The 18,388-nt window shown below is 41.6% G+C and overlaps 2 protein-coding genes across 3 annotated transcripts; both read left to right on the plus strand.

Annotated features, from left to right (window-relative positions):
- The first annotated feature begins 1,987 nt into the window (after window positions 1-1,987).
- On the plus strand, window positions 1,988-4,113 carry mrpl34 (mitochondrial ribosomal protein L34). The gene is made up of 2 exons (XM_015365358.2): window positions 1,988-2,118; window positions 3,397-4,113. Exons 1-2 carry the CDS (start codon window positions 2,060-2,062, stop codon window positions 3,707-3,709), a joined length of 372 nt encoding a protein of 123 aa, XP_015220844.2. The 5' UTR covers window positions 1,988-2,059; the 3' UTR covers window positions 3,710-4,113.
- Window positions 4,114-8,574: 4,461 nt separating this feature from the next.
- dda1 (DET1 and DDB1 associated 1) lies at window positions 8,575-18,149 on the plus strand. Of its 2 annotated transcripts, none has more exons than XM_015365575.2 (5): window positions 8,575-8,667; window positions 10,994-11,074; window positions 12,272-12,323; window positions 13,771-13,832; window positions 14,416-18,149. In XM_015365575.2, the coding sequence occupies exons 1-5, from the start codon at window positions 8,665-8,667 to the stop codon at window positions 14,518-14,520; spliced, it is 303 nt and encodes a 100-aa protein (XP_015221061.1). In that variant the 5' UTR covers window positions 8,575-8,664; the 3' UTR covers window positions 14,521-18,149. The 2 variants fall into 2 exon arrangements, with proteins under 2 accessions (XP_015221061.1, XP_006639882.1); XM_006639819.3 differs by having other exon boundaries at window positions 8,613-8,939.
- Window positions 18,150-18,388: the final 239 nt, after the last annotated feature.

Raw genomic sequence — 18,388 nt, forward strand, 5'->3', positions numbered from 1 at the left:
AGGGCGGGGTTATTTGGTTGTTTTTAGCTTTTCATTTATAGAATGTTTCCCTTAGGAACCCCCCCTTTTGTTTAACATCTCGTTGCCGGTAGGGGTCGCAGTAACCCCGGAGTCTACCCGGAAGCATGGCGCTTCGACTGGCACTACAGCAGGGACAGGACACCCGTCCGGCTCACGGCACACACACAGGGACGATTTAGAGCACCAAGAGAGAACATGCACACTCCACACCGAACGTTCTCTAGCCGAGAATCAAACCCAGGACCCAAAGAGCATCAGCGCTATCTGCCGTATCACCCATTAGCAAAGCCATTATGTTTGAAAGAATAAGTATGAGGGACATTCATATTATATTATTACATTAAAACCCGAAATGCAGGAAATAATTCAACGTTATTGCTACAAGGAAACGCCCCCTGTTCAGCATTTATGAAGTGTTTGATAAATTCGACCTAGTTGCACAGAAGGCTTAAGAAAACCTCCGAGACTTTTTTTTATGAAATCACATGCATGAATCTTTGACAGAATAAAAAAATGGCTCCCACATCACCGCATCTTAGAGACGCCTTTTCTGTCCGTCTCATCTTCTGCGCTGCTTCTGTTGCTAAGCAACTGTTTCCAAGGTGGTACAGGCGCTTTCAATACCCACCGGGGTAGAAGAATTCTGTATGGTAGTTTATTACTAAACAAAACTCCTCACGTAGGCAGAGGGAGGGTTCAGATTTCTTTAGGTCAAAGGAAAACTTACACATTCTTTCATTAAAAGCAAAAAAATGAATTAATACATACATTCCATAAAATGTTTTAAGCAAATCCTGTATCCCAGCAGACTATGCATGATAGGTTGTCATAATGCTAGTAGTAACCAAAATATAACCACAAAATACACTGAGGATGTAGGACGTAGATTTTTAAGTTTGATTTCTTCCGCGGTCTGAGGGATGAAGAATGTCAACATCGATTTGCTCCACCAATTCCAAGAGCTGGCATTCAGACTATCTTGGTGCGTTGTTGACCCTCAGGGTATTATTATTATTCAACCTTGCTGTCTTCAAGGTTTGTAGCTGGTCGGGTCAGGAAAACCCTTGAAACAAAGTATATAACACGTTCAGGTGGGTAGCTGCGTCAGCATGCGTAGTCTGCAAAGGTACAAGTAAGAGGTTTATTCCATGCTGAAAAGAGAAGAGAGGAAACACAACGTTTCGGCTGTGAAGCCTTCTTCAGAAGACTCACTTGAAGAAGGCTTCACAGCCGAAACGTTGTGTTTTCTCTCTTCTCTTTTCAGCATGGAATAAACCTATTACTTGTTCCTATATAAAATGTGTACTGGAGGCCCGACACCGCCAATTTTCAGCAGTTCGACAGGTGATATGCACATGCCAGGGCCGTACAAACATTTCATCTGTACGAGCTCGTCGGGGACGTTTTATAGTACGTCAATGGGGTCAGCTGCAGTCTCAAGTTCACTCTTGAGAATTGTAGTGATGTCCAAGTTATCAAGTAGTGTACTATCATTCAGTCGGCTGCAAAGAAAAGCGAATCACCCATTGGACGGTTACATCTTTCACTTTGCGCTCGTGTTAAAGAAGTATCGATCATTACCCGGCCGTGTCCTGTAGGATTTAGTTTTTCGTATTCTGCATAAATCTTAGAGCAGTATATAACAATGAAAATCGTTTAATGCAAACTTTTTAAATTATTTCTGTTTTTACAGACAACGCAAAAAGGAATTGGTCCTACAAATGTAAAACGTTTTGACATCGCCTGGACTTCATGATTATTATACAATAGGAGTTAAAACGTTTACGGTGAGTATTCTGTATTCAATCTAAATCGGATCGTTTAATTGCAATTAAACTAATTGTCATTACCCTTAGAACTGTTAGGTTGAAAATTGGGCAACAGAACTACAGCTCCCACAATCCACCGGGTGCCTATAACATATATGTGGATTGGAAGAGTTGCCTTCGCCAATAGCAGCTGCACTTGCTGGCATGTTTTCGGAGTTAAGTGACATTGGCCAGGCGGTGTAGCAGAAAGTGGTCTGATAAAGCCTGCAATGAATTTCTGTAGATCGACTTCGTTGCTGTTCAGCGGAATTAGGATTAACTTGTCCAGGTAAACTATTCCTACTCTAAATAGACGCAGGAACGTATGAAATTATATTTTCTGCAACTGTTGCAGAACGGACAGTAGGCACGTTAGCATGGGGTCATATGGTATGTAGGCTACCTGGATTTGTGTCGGGAGATAGTAAGCACGGATTCAAACCACCTGAGTTTCTTACAACCCCAACGTTACAGGCAGCTGAGTATTGCTAGTGTTTGATTTTATGTAGACACTTTTAATTTTCTCTAGCGTTTTTCTTTTTTTTTTTCAGAAGCAGGCTGGTTTATTTGATCCAAAAACAAAACCCGTCTAGATTTATACGTACTGCAATTTAAAAAAAATGTACTGTAAGACAAAAAATGGTTTTTATTCCTGTACTCCAGTGTTTCTTGTCTCTTTCCTAAAAAGGTTTAGGCTTGTAAGACACTGACTGTGTAGGAATTTGAGGCAGATGCATATAGTGGGGAAAGATGATTAATCTGACCATATCCCATTTCCCCTTTGCCTGGTTCCTTGCCTGTGTTCTTTACACCACTGGACTCGGAAACATGCACCGCCAGGTGTGAGTACTGGTTTGTGCACTGAAGCCCAGCTGTGTGGTATTCTCAGCAGACTGTGTTTGATGAAGCTGACCGTGTGCCCTGGTTAGATCTGCAATCCATTGCTCTGCAGGGGTTCTCCTGTTTCACCTTGCACTTTGAATTATTCCACGGATGTCACACTCCTGGAGTGTGTGTGCGCCCACCCACTGGTGTGCTTGGCTGGTGATGCCTTTCCCTCCGAGTGCCATACCAACCCCGTGGAAGTTAGACGCTGTTGCTGTTGCTTGTGCAACATCAGCCGGCTGAGCTGTCTTGGTCAGTGAAGCTCCTGCTGAATACTCGCCCCTCTTTCAGAAGTCCCGGAGATCTGCTCTTGCAGTCATGCTTCCGAGTTTCCGAGTCCAGTGGTGTAAAGGACCAGTCAGTCAGTGTCTTACAAGCCTAAACCTTTTTAGGAACGAGACAAGAAACACTGGAGTACAGGGAAAAAAAAGCACTTTTTGTCTTACAGTACTTTTTTTTTAATTGCAGTACGTATAAATCTAGACGGGTTTTGTTTTTGGAACAAATAAACCAGCCTGCTTCTGAAAAAAGAAAAACGCTAGTATTTACTACAGGTAACCAGGCCTGTCCTACATGACCGGAAGCATGCTGGGATGTTATTTGCCCTTGCTGTCAATGTACCGAGTGTTTGCGTTTACCTGTAAGTGTATTCAGAGTCCTTTAACAGCTGTTTCTTTCCCAGGGCTCTCCTGAAGCAGGGTCCTGTGTGCGGTCCCTCCTACCTCCGTCCGGCCAGCAGCTGGGTCCTGTCCCACGCGGCCGCGGACCACCCGGCCCTGCCCGGCGGGCTGCCGAGACGGACGGGCGCCCCGGGGCCCCTGCAGGGGCTGCCCTGGCACCAGCAGGTCCGCACCCGCAAGCGCGGCCTGGAGTACCAGCCCAACAACATCAAGAGGAAGCGCACCCACGGGTGGATCAAGAGGATCAGCTCGCGAGGCGGGATCGAGGTGATCCTGCGGCGCATGCTCAAGGGGAGGAAGTCGCTGACGCACTGAAGTCTGGGCCCGGGGCGTCCCAAGGCGGACGTTTGAGTTATGGCTGTAACCCAGGGCTCATCGCCCCTGGCGCTGGGCCGAAATGCGTGTGCTTGGCCGAGCATCCTGCAGCCAACTCCCAGCGTGCTTTGCAGCTCATTCCACGTCTCCCAGCGTGCTGGTCTCCTCGATTGCCTGTCTGGCCTGGGCAGCATGTCTACAAACAAACAATCTGGTCTATTTAAAAGCTCGCTGTCGTGCCCGGTTTTATGTGCTCACATCTAAGAATGCTTTTTCTTCACCGGACTTCTCTGAATTCATTAGTGGATGAACGGAATAAAAGGTGCTGATGTTCCAATGAAGATGTGTCGTTACGGGCTTTTGTTTTTTCTCCTCAACTAATAAAGCAGTTTTATGTAACCTACTGTATGACTACTATACCTTTTACTGGTGTTCTTTAAATCTCTAAAAATACAAACTGGTGAGGAATATTTTTTGTCTGAATAGCTTTATTTTGTTTTTAAAAGTGTAGTGAGAATGTGCCAGTAAATTTTACTTAATTATGTAATGTCTTTGGAGTGCTGTGATAGGCATATTGATTACCCTGGGACTATGAGAGCAGAACAATGTCATTATTAGAACTGATTATCATCCATGATTGAGTACTGTGAGGTGTAGTTTCAATATGCTGGATGTTGCCCTGCACCAGTAATCCAGTGTAAAACTCTGATCAAGTCTCCCTAAACCTCTAATCTGGGATTTCTAACAGTGGCATTGTAATGATTGATTTTTATAAATTGATTCCCTTATAGGAATACACAAGATGCAATTTCACTCTTCTATATTTGATGTTCGTGTAACAGATACTCAGGGACACCAAATGAGGGTTACTATTTGTGTTGCAGGACAGTTATTGGGTATGATTTACCCAATAGGCTCATTTTCTTCAACATTTCCCACTGAAGAATGTGTACATCAGTATCCCTGGAGAAGAGCCAGGAGGACTGTGTGGGTCACTGAGGCTGCTGATTTCAGTAGCCACAATCCCATCTGGAAAAACAGATAATTATGGTTTTGTCAGAAGTATTTGTTCTTCCCTGAGCCTTTTCTCAAATGCTGGAAGGTGGCAGTTTGAAAAGGTGATGTGCAGTGATTTTGGAGAAAAAAAACGTAAGCCTCAAAACCCATGTTCAGGAAGCCCTGATGTTTACAGAAAACATGTTCTTGGGTTTGGACATCCATAGGCTGAAATGAACTCTGGCAGACATCTCTGCATGTTCTGAAAGGCACAGTAGAGAAACATACGAGGACCAAAGAAATAAAGGTAAGAAGTAATATTTTGTAGCTGAACAATATTTAGTAAGATATTTTAACCATGGATTTCACTTTCTATTCAGATTGAAAACAGTGGGGCAGCTCTAGAGGTGAGTGACTAGTGCTGCTGACTTGCAGCTCTTGGTCCTGGGCTCTTTACAGGCCTGAGGGAAGCAAAAGTCACACTTTGCCACCTGGTGGCAAAAAAAAGAATTGAAGAATGAGAATGGAGGGTCAACATGAAGAGTTGCGTTTTGCACGTGCTCATTGAATTTCTGAAGAAAAGGTTAGTTGATACAAGTGTGGCATAGATAAATACTTAATGATTTTCTTAATGGCTGTCGACAAAAAAAACCTTATGTACAAAGTACTGGCATTACCTAGGAAGTGAGATGTGCTCTGTTTGTCTCTTTAGCTTCACATCCTTTAAAACAAATAGTTGCAGTCTCTCTCACTGAATTTCTCGGCCTTTGGAATGAGATTGTACTTTTCCTTTATTAAGAGATCTTAATATTGCTGGCAATAATGTCTGCATTCTTAATAAATGAGATACCACATAATGAAGTTAATGTGGGTACTGCAGTGACAGAAAGCAGTGATATCCTTCTTCCAGGCCTTAATTGCATGCTTGATTAACGGCTCTGTTGTTTCAGCATCCTGCTGAAGGTCTGCACTGCTCTAGTGCTGGAGCAGACCCAGACACTTTCTTCAGCTGCCCTGTAAGAAGGCTGGTAACCGAATTTGTATCCCTCTGAATCTCCCTTTCCAGCTTGTTGAAATATTCCTGGTAAAGCAAGAATGATTTTCACAGCCCAGGGACAGATAAATCTTACATTGAGCAAAGCAAGGACTCATTTTGCAAAACAGTTCCGGAGTTCAGTTGAATTCACTGCCTTCAGAATTGGCTGCAATTTGACAATGGAAAGATTTTATTGGCCAGAATTCATACAAACGGCAGGAAATCTGAACAGTGACCAATGCTGATTCATCACTGGTGGTGTGTGTGTAGCATGTGTGCTTTCCCAAAATCATTTTGTGAATGACCCATATTTAATTTTAAAACCTTTATTATGAACAACAACATATTCAAAACAGGAAGAGAAAGAGAGATTCGTAGGAAGTAAAGTGAGGCAGGGATATTGGATATCTATATTGAGATAGATAGATATATAAAAAAGACAAGCAAAAACAGACATCAGAATAGACTAAAAATTAAAATAAGTACACCAATACAACATAAAATAAATAGAGTTAGGTGTGTGCAATATATGCTAATAGTCACTGTAAAACAATAAAATATGTGCAAAATACGCAGAGGTATATACAGATTGAAAGTACCACAGTATACAGTATATTAATGCAGTGTCCAAAAAGTACATTAGTACTTTGAGTGCTACCTTTGATCTTGATCCATGATCTTGACCCAGTGATGGCTTTGAGAGGAGGCAGTAAGACATGACAAATCATGCATAAAAAATGCAAGTATATCATTATGGATATAGTTGCCTGTCACACCTATCTGAGCACGTATCCAAAACTTAAATTTACAGTGCAGGGCTTTAAGCCCTGTCAAAATCAGCCATTCCCAAACACTCCTTCCCAATCCTGGCCCTGGAGGCTCACACAACATCCGGGTTTTCCAGCTAAGCTCTCAGTTACACAACTGAATCCTTAATTGACTTAAATCTGTTGGAGGATGCCTTTTATAACATTTGTAAAAATCCTCCAATTTTGGGATAGAACTAAAAACTGGCCGATATTCCCATTGAGCAAGTTCTTCGTTCAAATAAGGCCTCAGCTGGGTAACCGACTGAAATGAAAACCCACAGGTATGAGATTGTCCAGGACCCAGGATTGGAAACCCTTGTCCAGAAGGTACCACTCTTCTGCTATCAAAATGGGAGGTGTTGGCTGCCCATTAAGTGCAGCAGATTGGGATCCAGTGGCACCAGACTTCAATGCGGCTGCTGCTAACAGTGTAATGTAGAATAACGGAGTCACGAAGCCATCAGCGCTAATGGAGCTGTGTTTATAGCCATTCCCTCCAACCTTCTCCAGCCGCCTGAATGTCTGGGCTGAATGAAGGCTTTAAATATTCATTATCATACAGACAGCAACTCGAAAAGCATAGCACACCCATGCAGTCATCAAGCTGCTCAATATATCCAGTTATACACGTCAGAACAGAGCCAGAGGTATGTGAAGTGTATCTTGACTTAAATAAAATAATCCTCATTTGGTATTAATCCATTTTACAGTGCGATACGATAATACCTTATTGTCTGTATTCTCAGGAATTTGTTTTGCACGTAGAATACTTTGCAAAAGATTATGTGTTTTGTTGTTGCTCTAGTGAAATAACGCTTGAGCAGAAATGTTTTCAATCTTCAGTTTTAGGGATGCTTTTAGAAAGTTTTATGGGGTTTGCAAATGGTATCAACTCCATGCCTTTTCCTATTTTGCAGAACTCCCCCCGTTCAGAAGTGTTAGCTCAACTGCAACCCGGCAGACTTCAGCAGAAGGGAAATAAGATGAACAGTCATTGTGGGGTTTCTGATACATTGACAGCTCCATCTGTGTCTCTTCATCATAAATTGATCACCTATCAAGAACATTTTATTTGAAATAAAAAAGCAAAATATTACTATGTAAGCTCAGTAGAGGCTGCATAAAGTTATTTATGTTGAAGATATGAGAAAAAAATATATATATATATTTTAATTTAGCAGATCTGGTACAGGCTTCCAAGAGTTTTGGGGAATAATAAATGATATGAATAGCGGACACGGTGCTCCCCCGGGACTTGACTGAGAAGCACTGCTCTGTATGTTGAGAGAACTGTTATAAATCAGCAGAATCCTTGCAGAACTTTACAGAAGACTTGATGTCATGAGATATGGGGCTTCATTAAACGTATCTGGTTCAGGTTTGCTGTCCTGTGGATTTATTAGTCTTTAGAAACTGATTTTAATGGCCACCTACGAATACTGCTGGAGAGGGGCTCTGCCCCCTTGTCTACACGGCGCTTATTAGGTGACCACTATAAATCCAGACACAGGCATGAATGACATACACACTAAAAAATAAGTCTCTTATATTTCATACACCAGAGTGAGAGAGGGTATGAAGCAGTCACCTATAGATTAAAGTACTGATGAATATATTAATAGTTTTTTATATCGGTATTCTCTATTTTTGTATATGTAATATTTTTCTAAGGACGGGTTTCTGTAGCGAGACCATGCGTTTCAAGACGCAAAAATAAAGTAATTTAAAATCCTTCAATCTAGAAGAGAACTGTTTCGAGTTTAACGCGTCATAAACATATAAAATTAAACTGAAACGTGCACTACAACTCCCAAGCTCCCCCGCGAAGGGAGACTCCCAGCAGCTCACCTCTCAGGCACTATTTGGCTACGCACGTGACTAAGCGAACGCCTCAACCTACCGCGCCGTTCGGGTGGGTCTGGAAATGATAGACAGGTAGAACTGTCCAATAGAAAAGGGCACTGTTGATCGACACGCAGCACAAGGTCTTGAGAGGCTCTCTGAGAATAGGGCTGTGCTTCGTATCCAATGAGAGCCGTCCAGAGGCGTAACAAGATCTAACAGGTTAGGATGTGTGTTTTCGGGGCTTGCTTGTTGGTTGTGCCGAAGTAAAGATGGTGGGTTTCAACTGAAAAAGAGATCTTGTGCATATATTTTTCAACTCTGTTTCAGTATTATTGTAGTATAACCTTAAAAGTTCATAATATCGGTACTGACGGCAGGAGCCTGGAAGCAGGGTCGAGGCAGCTAGAGGAGTGTGTCGTGGAGGATATGATTGTATTTCGGTAACCGTGTATATTGTGCTGTATTGTGCTCTATATATACACAATCCGACGTTTTCTTTTGATAATTTGGATTTGAGGACTTAAATTCGAGAGGCATGGACAAGGTATGGTGTAACTTGACTTCTCTTTCTTGTCGTGGGGTGGTGAGGGCATGGCTGCAGGGTGACGTTCGCGCGCGTCTGTCTTTTAAGACGGTGTGTTTTAAAATGTGGTTTTATATTGTGTTCTTTGTAGTCGACTAAAGGGTGTAAAACAACCGTCGCTGCAGAAAATCTTCCCAGGGAGCCTCCGGCTGAAGTCGAGACAACGGCCGAGCTCCGACGAAGCGCCATCATATTTGTCTCGGATTTTTAGACCGTTAAACCGCTCGCCTTTCGCCCAGTAACACAAAACACCCGCTCTCGCATCAACACCCAGCTACGTCGCTTTTCACTTTTTTTTTTTGAGTTCCGTGTTTAAGTAGGATTCTGTCGGCTAGTCTTTCCGTGAACGTCTGCTGTGTAACGCCGGCTGTGTCACCGTAGAGCCTGCTTCCTGGGCAGAGCATATATCCTGCTGTCCGACAGGATAAGGACGGGTTATTTGGGTTATTTTAAACTGCAAGTGGAATACGTGTAAATGGGTTTCTGCTCTTAAGCGTGTGTACGCCCTGTTTCCCCAGACGCTGGGGCGACTGTACCCTTACCCCCGGCGAGAATGTCTTTTTGTCTGGAGTCCACACCCAGGCATGCATTATCTAGCAACCACCTCCAATTCTGTTCACCAGAGCTAGCTGAATTAGGGCGGTGCATTTTACACAGATTTGGGGAGCCTCGGGGGGAGAGAGAACGTTCCTCCCAAGTTGAGGTGTTTTAAAATCACTGTTGTCATCATAGATTGTTACAAGGGCCACGGGCAGTAATTGCAGTACCGATGACATGTTTTGTCTGCATCCGCGACGGACCACGTAACCCGGAGAGTCCTCGCCTGTTCGGGGCCCTTATCAGTCGCTAATGGGAGCACCTCCAGGCTTCAAGCCCTTGAGGACTGGGGTTTCCTGCTCTCGTGTGTGTGTGTGATATCACTCATGGCACAGCCCATCAGGGCTTTCTGATTGGTGATCTTAGTGCAGGAGAGTGGTTGTGTTCATTTGTTGGTGGCAATGTAAAGAGATAAATTGTTCTAGAATTCTAGTTTGATCATTTTTAACCATTTATTTCCTTTGCGCGCTTTTAATCTGCTACTAGTACGCATCCTTTTAGGATCTAGAAGAGCACACGCTTTGCCCTCGTATTGAAGGGGATCTGTTTGTTTCATTTCCCCCCGAGTATTTATTTTTAGAAGCGTGAGGTTAAAAACACTCACGAGGCTTGTTAACAGAACATATGTATGTTCTCCAAAGCACTTAAAAAACAACTGATTCTGCAGTTAGGAGTACAGCGGGGGGGAGCACAAACCATAACTTGCATCTTTATACAAGTTATACCTGCTTTTTGATCAAAATCTAATTGAGCCAGAAGGAGTTGGTGCCTCACCAGAAGGAAGATGACAGTAATTGCTGTCTGCATACAAAGTGTTCTACAAAATGTGTTTCAAGCCTGCATATTGTCTGAATGTTTGTGGTTGTTAAAGGAACAGTGTTTATTTTGCTTTAAAAAATGGAACAAAAAACTTAAGTCTTCTTATTTATTGTTGTAGTCTTCTTATTTATTGTTATTGTCATCCTGTAAAGCGCTTTGAGAAGCCACCTTTAAAGGCGCTATATAAAATAAAGTTTATTATTATTATTAAGTTAATGACTTGTTCTGCAGAGTAATGTTTTCTAGAGCTAGTACTGCAGAAATAGTTCCCATGTCGCCACCTTTGAATGTGCATCTTCCTTAGGGACAAGAAATTGTTCTGGAACCCAGTTGGCATTGCACAGTGCTCTGCTTCTTACGTGTCATTCAAAAACTGTTTTAACCATCACAGCCATGTGCTGTTTGACTTTTTATGATTAAGCAAAAGCTGTAGGCAGAACAGGTAAGTAGGTGTGCATGCAACATAATTAAAACTGTCGAACTCCTAGATGCTATGCTGTAGACTTGTGAAGTATAACAGAGATTATTATATTCCTGCAGCTGTGCGCAGGCTAGTTTTTTTAACCATGTTGTCTGACAACTGGCCTATTGTGTTGCAGGCGGATTTCTTGAAAGGCCTTCCTGTCTACAACAAGAGCAATTTCAGCAGGTTTCATGCCGATTCAGTGTGCAAAGCGTCGGTGAGTATTGATTGCCTGCTACAGGTGCGGGGTATTGTAGGGTTCAAGAGATTAAACGTAATCAAAACTGGCCGATTATTTCATTTTTTTTTTAATTGAGAGAATGTTGGTCTTCTCGTTCTGCTGATATGGGTAGTCGTGGCCTTGATGAGCTCCTGCCTTCTCATGTTTTGCAGATGTGAGTTGGCTCTCGTGAAATTTATGCTACCTGTTGTAAAACTGGTGGCAAGTCACGCTATAGCTGTATGGAGTTTGTCATGCTGCTAGGATGATAAATGGTATCGGCAAAAGTGCTATAAAAAGAAAATGTTGGATATCCCATGATTCTTTCAAGGGATACTGGTATGAGATGTGAATCTGACCTTTAGACTCTGCAGCCCAGTTCTTTTTATCTGGCATGCTAGCAGTATCTTCCAAGTCTAATCTGCAAGCCTTTGTTTGTTTGTTAACCGTTTTCTGCACAAATAGTTAGGATGTCTTTGTTTGGTGATTAGCTGTGCATATGTCTCATTTTAAAGTCTTAGGCAATGGGTCTCAAACAGCCCTGCATGTGCTACCAAATTATCTGCTACTTATCTCTAAATAAAATGATTCACAGGACTAAGACCTGCTTATCTGTAGAAGATGTGTAGTTTGTGCTATACTTTTTTTTAGACCTTCAATTCAATGTATTATTAATGGCTGGGTTTAATATTTTTGTCTCTATTGTTAAAGTACTGTTTCTTTATTTTTATAAATAGTATAAGCCCAGAAATTTGAGCTGGAGTATAACTTCAACTTTTATGAAAATGCAGGCAGCTTAGGTCTGTCTTTTTTTTAAATAAAATTAAAAAGCCTTATGCAAAATGATCAACCTAAGTATTCAGTTTTATCAAATACTGCTCTGGATTGTAGTATTCGATTGTAGTGTTGGCAGTAAGGGATTGGTATTGTAATGCATGCTTGCTGAAATGAGAGAGGATGAAAAAGTTAGAAGAGAATGAGGGATCTGTGATATGTCCATTGTTATACCAAGTTCACGTTCCCAGAACTGTTTTATTCCCTCCAAAGGGTATTATCTTTATCCACACTTAGTTTAAGCACTGTGAAATGTTCTCTAGGGCCAACAGTGGCAGGAAGAGCCTGCTCATGTCACTGGTTAGTGACCTTAGCAGAGCTGCTCTCTCCCAGCCTCCCTCATTGAGCTTTGTTTTACAGAACAGGAGACCATCTGTGTACCTCCCCACACGCGAGTATCCTTCTGAACAGAGTAAGTGTCTTTGGAATTTCACTCTGGGATTGAGCTGGGACACCCAGTAAGAGAAGGTCCACTTCCCGTGTGAAGCATAATGTAGTACTGAGCAGAAATGGAAAGAGCTGATTTTGCATTTCTGCTGGGGGGAGGTGCAGGTCCAGCTGACTCTTTCACAGGGTTTGCTGTGTCACTCCCATTCATGAATCCCTGGGTCAACTCGGCCGGTCTTTCTCCACCCTCCCACCACTGAGAAATGTGATGCACAATATAAACCCAACATTAGGTCACACAGTAGTGATGGTGAATTAGGACTTTCACAATTTAGTACTCATTTGAAATGTTTTTTTGTTTCCCTCACTGTTATGAAGACCTCCAGAACGTCATGATTAGGTCTTAGAATAATTTGAACAAAGCTGAATGATGCTGTTAATTAACACATTAATTTAATTTACTAATTATGTTCATGTACAAATTAATTTAATATAAATTTGCACTCACTACTTGTTCCCAAATCTTTCTCGCCTTTAATTTTTTCCAGTAACTTCAAGTAGCCTCCACTGTCTTTGAACTTCTGTTTTGCACCTTACTTTTAAATTTAGTAGACAAATATCATGCATGTTTAAAGAAATCTGTTTGAGTGAATTTGGCTTTAAATATTCATGCATTTGTAAATTTGATGCAGATTAGTTTAAAGGGAGGTTTTACTTGAAAATAAACACCAGAAACCCTAGTCTTAATCCCTTCCTTGAGATTCTGTGAATCATACAGAACTAACAGTGGATTGTACTAAAGAGGGTTGTCTTTGCTGAGCAGCTGGTCAGAACTAAAAAGCTTAAATGTATGTTAACTGGTTTTGATGATGTATCATTCTTACAGATGCTTTTTCTGCATGAAGTGTTCATGAAATCCTGCACACTGTTCTAAAGCAGAGCTTTCTCTCTTGTTGCACATCATGTGTAAATGATGGGGCATGAGTGTAAATTCTACATAGCAATGATCTTAGTAAATGTTTCTTTGTACTTTTAGTTCTTTTATAACCTTTGCTTAGTGCAGCATTTTTATAGATGGGGATTATCATCCATGATGGATGGTAAAATATGTACCCCATGGAAGGAAATGAGGACAGATCCAAATGGAGTTACATGTAAAGCAAAAATGTTGAGTCTGAGTGGCGGTTGAATGTTGAAGGGAGCTTTCTGATTGCAGGAATAGCCCTTTACATTTGCCTCTACAGCTTTGTACTCCGCCAAATCTCATTTGATGGAAATAAACTCATGACGCTTCTATAAATGTCAGAAAACTATGCTTTGTTTTAGACCTGATAGTTTCCTTCGTAAATGTGTGTTTTTTCCCTGTTTGGAAAAATAGCTTGTGGTCTATTATTTTAGAAGTGCATTTCTAAAAATCATTGTGCGGGACATTATATAAAGGTTTATTTGATAATTGATTTAATGTTTTTCAGTCATTGTCACCGAGAAGACGAATATTCTTCTGCGCTACCTTCATCAACAGTGGGATAAGAAGGTAAGAATCGCTTTCTTAATGTGGGGATTGTGATGCATTCTGAAAATTTGGAGTTGACTTTGCTTTCCATTTGATTCTTGCTATATCATAGAAATAGTTTTTGGTTGCAGGAGACAAATTGGTTCTTTCTACGTGTTCCCATTAGGTGAGTGTAGCCAAGTTTGTTTTTGTGTGAAGCTTTAACATATTGCAATGGCTACAATTCTACTGTATGGCATCTATTTCAGGGAGGTCCCACTCCTAGAAGACATTGATTAATGGCTGAAGTTAAGCCAGTAAAAAGCTGATTTGGCTCAGAAGTTAAACTGGAACGAAAACCTACAGATGTGTGATGTACAGTCATCTCCAAACACTGCTAGAAGTGGTTGAGGCGGTTAGGGCAGTGTCCCTCCATCCTGCTCCTTTTTTTTCCATTCCAGTTCAGCATCTATTACACGTGTAGGCTGAGATTCGAAATTGACCCTAAACCTGCCCAAGGTATTGGGTTTCAGATCTCCTGTCACTGAAGTTTATCGCAGTAGCACCCAGCCCTGTGTGGGTTCACGTTTCAGTTTTTTTTTTCTTCTCTCTCCGTCTTCAACAGAATGCGGCCAAGAAGCGGGAACAGGAGCAAGGAGAGGGGGAGAGCCCCGCCCCCCCCCGGAAAATCGCTCGGACAGACAGCCAGGACATGAACGAAGACACTTAAGCAGAGCCTTTTTCCCAGTGCATGACCCACACCCACACTTACATCTACATGCACTCTGACCTCCACAAGACGAAAGACGGAAAACGGAAGGACGGATTACCAGGACTTGGGAAGGACACTAAGTGTTCGTTTGTATATTTTACTCGTCGCAAGAGCTTCCCATTGTGCTCCCTATGCTCTCTCCCCTCACACTGCCCAGCCTTGGATAAGAGGAGGGGGGAGGGGTCAGGGCTGACGCAACATCCCTCTGAAGCTGCCTGTTCTGATGGACCCTCCAATGGTACCCCCGCGTGGTGGTATCAGCACAGAAACACTGGGGATCTCTCCTTCGTGTTGGCATCCTATATCTATCAGTGCATTTTTTTTACTTTGAGTAGCATGAACGCTTGTGCTAGCCATAGCAGATTAGTTACTGAGGTTGAGTCTTTTTTTTTTTTTTTGATGTGTTGCATTTAATTTAACTGGGCTTGGAATAAATAGATTAAGTGTGGTGGCCCATTGTTGGCTTAGCCTTGAATGTTTTGTGGCAAAAATAATGGTTAACTTTGTTACCCATTGTTTTGAAGCAGACTGACGGATCTGTTCTATTCTGATTTTTGGTTGCTTGTCTGCATTCTTTCATTTCTCAAACAGCTTCAGCACCTCACTGGAGGACTGCATTCCTCTGAATGCCTGTACAAGGCAGAAGGCACATCATCTTCTGCTGGTTCTTTTTGCATGCCGGTACATCTTTGGGTTTTTACAGATAGTGTCTGAAGAAAGGTTCTGTAGAACCTGGTCCCCCACCTGATGTGTTCCTAGAGGAAGATGGTGAACAATTGAAACTGGACTTCATTAAATGTCTTTTAGAGACGTTTTGAGATTGCAGTACACAAATCCATTAAGTTATACCTTCAAGGGCGATTTAACTGTGGGTTTGGAATTGGGGTTTAAGCTTTGACTGCTTCAGCCACTTACATACCTTGTCCCTCAGTTCAAGCCCTCGTTAAGGTTTTTGACTCTTTACAGAGTGCCTGATCATAATTAATGTTGTAGGTCTTAGACAACTCTCAGTTGTAATTGTAGGGAAAATTAATTGAGAATCAAAGTTGCCCGTTAAGTATCACAAACCTTTCACTTTAGTAGGTGTACTGCATCCTACTGTTTTTAATGGGAATTCATCCAGGAAATTGAGCAAACATGTCATGAGTTTGTTTACAGCATCTTATAAAGCTACGTCAAGCTCAACAGTTTGATTTTCTTCCCCTGTTCTATATCACTTTTTAGCCTTCATGAATTAGATTATCACCCTTTGCTCTACTCTGTGTACTTTGTTGGGCTGTGGCTCACACAGACTGTTGTATCTTCAGAAACTCTTGTTGTAACCTTATAAATTTAAGTCTGAATCTTTGTTCTTGAGTTGTCGTTGCGTTCAGTGTAATAAAAATCCAACACCTAAAGGTGAGTTGGTGTATGGCTCAAAATACACTATTGGCTGTCATGCTTAACATAGTAGTACACTGGTTTGGTGTAGTTTACTGGTGCAGAGTAAAGGCAAATCAATTTCCCGTTTCAACAGCCTTTTATTCTATGGGTTGAAAGATTAATATAGTGTCTGTGCAATGTAGTATTTTAAGTTTACAACTAGACTATAGTTTAAAGTGGCAGTTATGAAACCTGTTATTAGTATGGAGATGTCACCATCTTGTGCTGTTAATAAGGGTCTTGAGGTTGCCTCATTTCCTAAATAATGAGGTTAGGATTATATTGTGAGTAAAACTTATTACAAAATGTGATACCCAAGCTCTCCACAAGAAGGGCCATTCTAGCACCATGGACAGCTCTTAGCAGAGAGGCGTTGGCATGAACTCCCCCTCATTCTCATCCATCCTTCCATTTACAATCAAATGTTGAACTGAATACGAAGCCTTTCACCCCTTGCAATCTGGGAGACTAACTGGGATTGTTATCAACACGTTTCATTTCAGCTCCAACACCAGACACCCTAGAGTATGTTCACCCTAGGCTTTTAAGAGTGGTGTTTGTTTTCTTACTGCTGTTAATGATGTACTTTGCCCCTTTTGTGGTCTTGTCCCCTGGATTTGGATTTTCTTTAGGAATAAGCGAAGAAGCTTGCTATTTTGGGAAAATATGGCTTGCCACTATAGTGAGTGTTGTGGAACAAATCTACTTTGCACTTTGGCATTCTCTTTTCAAGTTATTAGCTATTGGCCTAAATATGCTAATAAAATGTGTGGCTCAGTAGTACTTTACCACCATAGACTTTTTGCTAACCATTTAGTCTTCCTGGAATTGTTTAGTTCCGTGATTTTTGCCTCAAACCGTAAGGTGATATTCATAATTCAATTAAGTCATGTGATTCTGATGAGTATAATCTGTCATTGCACCTCAGACTGATGCCTTCCCATTCTGTTTCACTGAAGGACTTTAAAACTACCAATTCCCTAATTAGTGTAACTGGTAGAGGGGTCTAAGCTGAAATGGACTGGAAGAACCAATGCAAGCCTAATGCTTAAAAAGGGAATATACAGTCGTTGGTTGAGTGTTACCAGAGTTTTTAAAGCCTGAGCCGTGATGGGTCGGCATTTATAGTTATGTGGATCCTTCACAGCCTAGATGCTAAGATGTCAATTGTTAACATCTAAACCGAGCAATGCAGTATGAGCGACAAGTGGTGGAGCAGGTGTTGTCACATTGTGTACATGTCTGTCAATGTTTTTGTTTTTACATGCTGTTACTTGTGCAGGCTATCACTGTTGATAGCACTCTTTGATATTGTGTCGGCAGTTTTATCTGCTTTGCTTTTTTTTACCACTTAAGGCTGTCAGATTAAAGCTGGCATTTACACAGAGCCCATGAGATTGAGTCCCATTGATTTGTGATCAAATTGATAATTGGTTGATAGTGTCAGATGGGGTAAATGCTTCAGTTTGGCAAGTTTCTGCTGCCAGTCTGAACTTGAGCGAATGGGTAATGTGTAAATGAAGGTGTGGGGAAATTAGCCAGAATTAAATTCCCCAATCTTGTTTTTTTACTGCTGCTATGTAAAATTATCCCTTTTCTTGTACCTAACTTCTTGTTTTTCATTGTATTATTGTCTTCGCTTGTAAAAAAAAAAAAGCAACCCTACAATGTTTTTTGTCACACTTTTCTTGTGTACTTTAAGTCTGAAAAGCACAACTTCCAAGTTTGTGATGTCCATGCTTGACATTGCTTTTCCTTCTTGGCCGTAGTAATTGGGGATCTGCAAGTTTGGAATCTTTAATGTATTGTGGGTGTATAGTCCCTGACTATATTATGTCAGTGTAATAGTAATGCAACACACATGCCAAAGCAGGTGCTTTTGCTGGATGGATGAATGTACTGGGGTGGTGTCTCTTAGGAGGTCAGAAAGAAAGCACATAGTCAGCACTGTTTTCATGCTGATCCCATCTAGTTAGGCCTAAGCTGACCTGCATGTATGTTCAGAGTTTTCCATAAAGGCAACTGCAGAAAGTTATAGGTGGCAAATAGCTGCCATGTTAAAGCAGAAGGAGTAATCTTCTCCATGTAACCTTTCAGTGAGCATTTTGTCTGATCTATAACATATTGTATGTACCATGATATCCTTAACATGCCATGTCATTTGTTGCCTTTGTCAGAGTCATCCTGCTGAGCAATGCAGATTTACAGGCAGGAAGGCGCTTGCTTCACTTGAACGAGGAGTACCCAGTGGGGCCTGCGGTCTGTGCTGTTGTGCTATTGTTGGTGTGGCTGTGGGAGGTTTTGAGGTCTTGCAAGAGGTTGACAGGGTTGGAGAAACTGCCTGTTTCCCCACACAAGTCTTAATGAGTGCAGGCAAAATCAGAACACTCCCCTTAAGAGATTT

This window comes from Lepisosteus oculatus, chromosome 29, assembly GCF_040954835.1.
Source record: "Lepisosteus oculatus isolate fLepOcu1 chromosome 29, fLepOcu1.hap2, whole genome shotgun sequence".
In the NCBI taxonomy this organism is placed as follows: Eukaryota; Metazoa; Chordata; class Actinopteri; order Semionotiformes; family Lepisosteidae; genus Lepisosteus; species Lepisosteus oculatus.

Bases quoted from the DNA above. Each gene is read 5' to 3' on its own strand.
- mrpl34 (XM_015365358.2), top strand. From the start codon at position 2,060: ATGAATTTCTGTAGATCGACTTCGTTGCTGTTCAGCGGAATTAGGATT. The intron at 2,119-3,396 runs GTAAACTATTCC...TTTCTTTCCCAG, and splicing joins ATTAGGATTAACTTGTCCAG to GGCTCTCCTGAAGCAGGGTC.
- dda1 (XM_006639819.3), top strand. The intron at 11,075-12,271 runs GTGAGTATTGAT...TTTGTTTTACAG, and splicing joins ATTCAGTGTGCAAAGCGTCG to AACAGGAGACCATCTGTGTA. The intron at 12,324-13,770 runs GTAAGTGTCTTT...AATGTTTTTCAG, and splicing joins CGAGTATCCTTCTGAACAGA to TCATTGTCACCGAGAAGACG.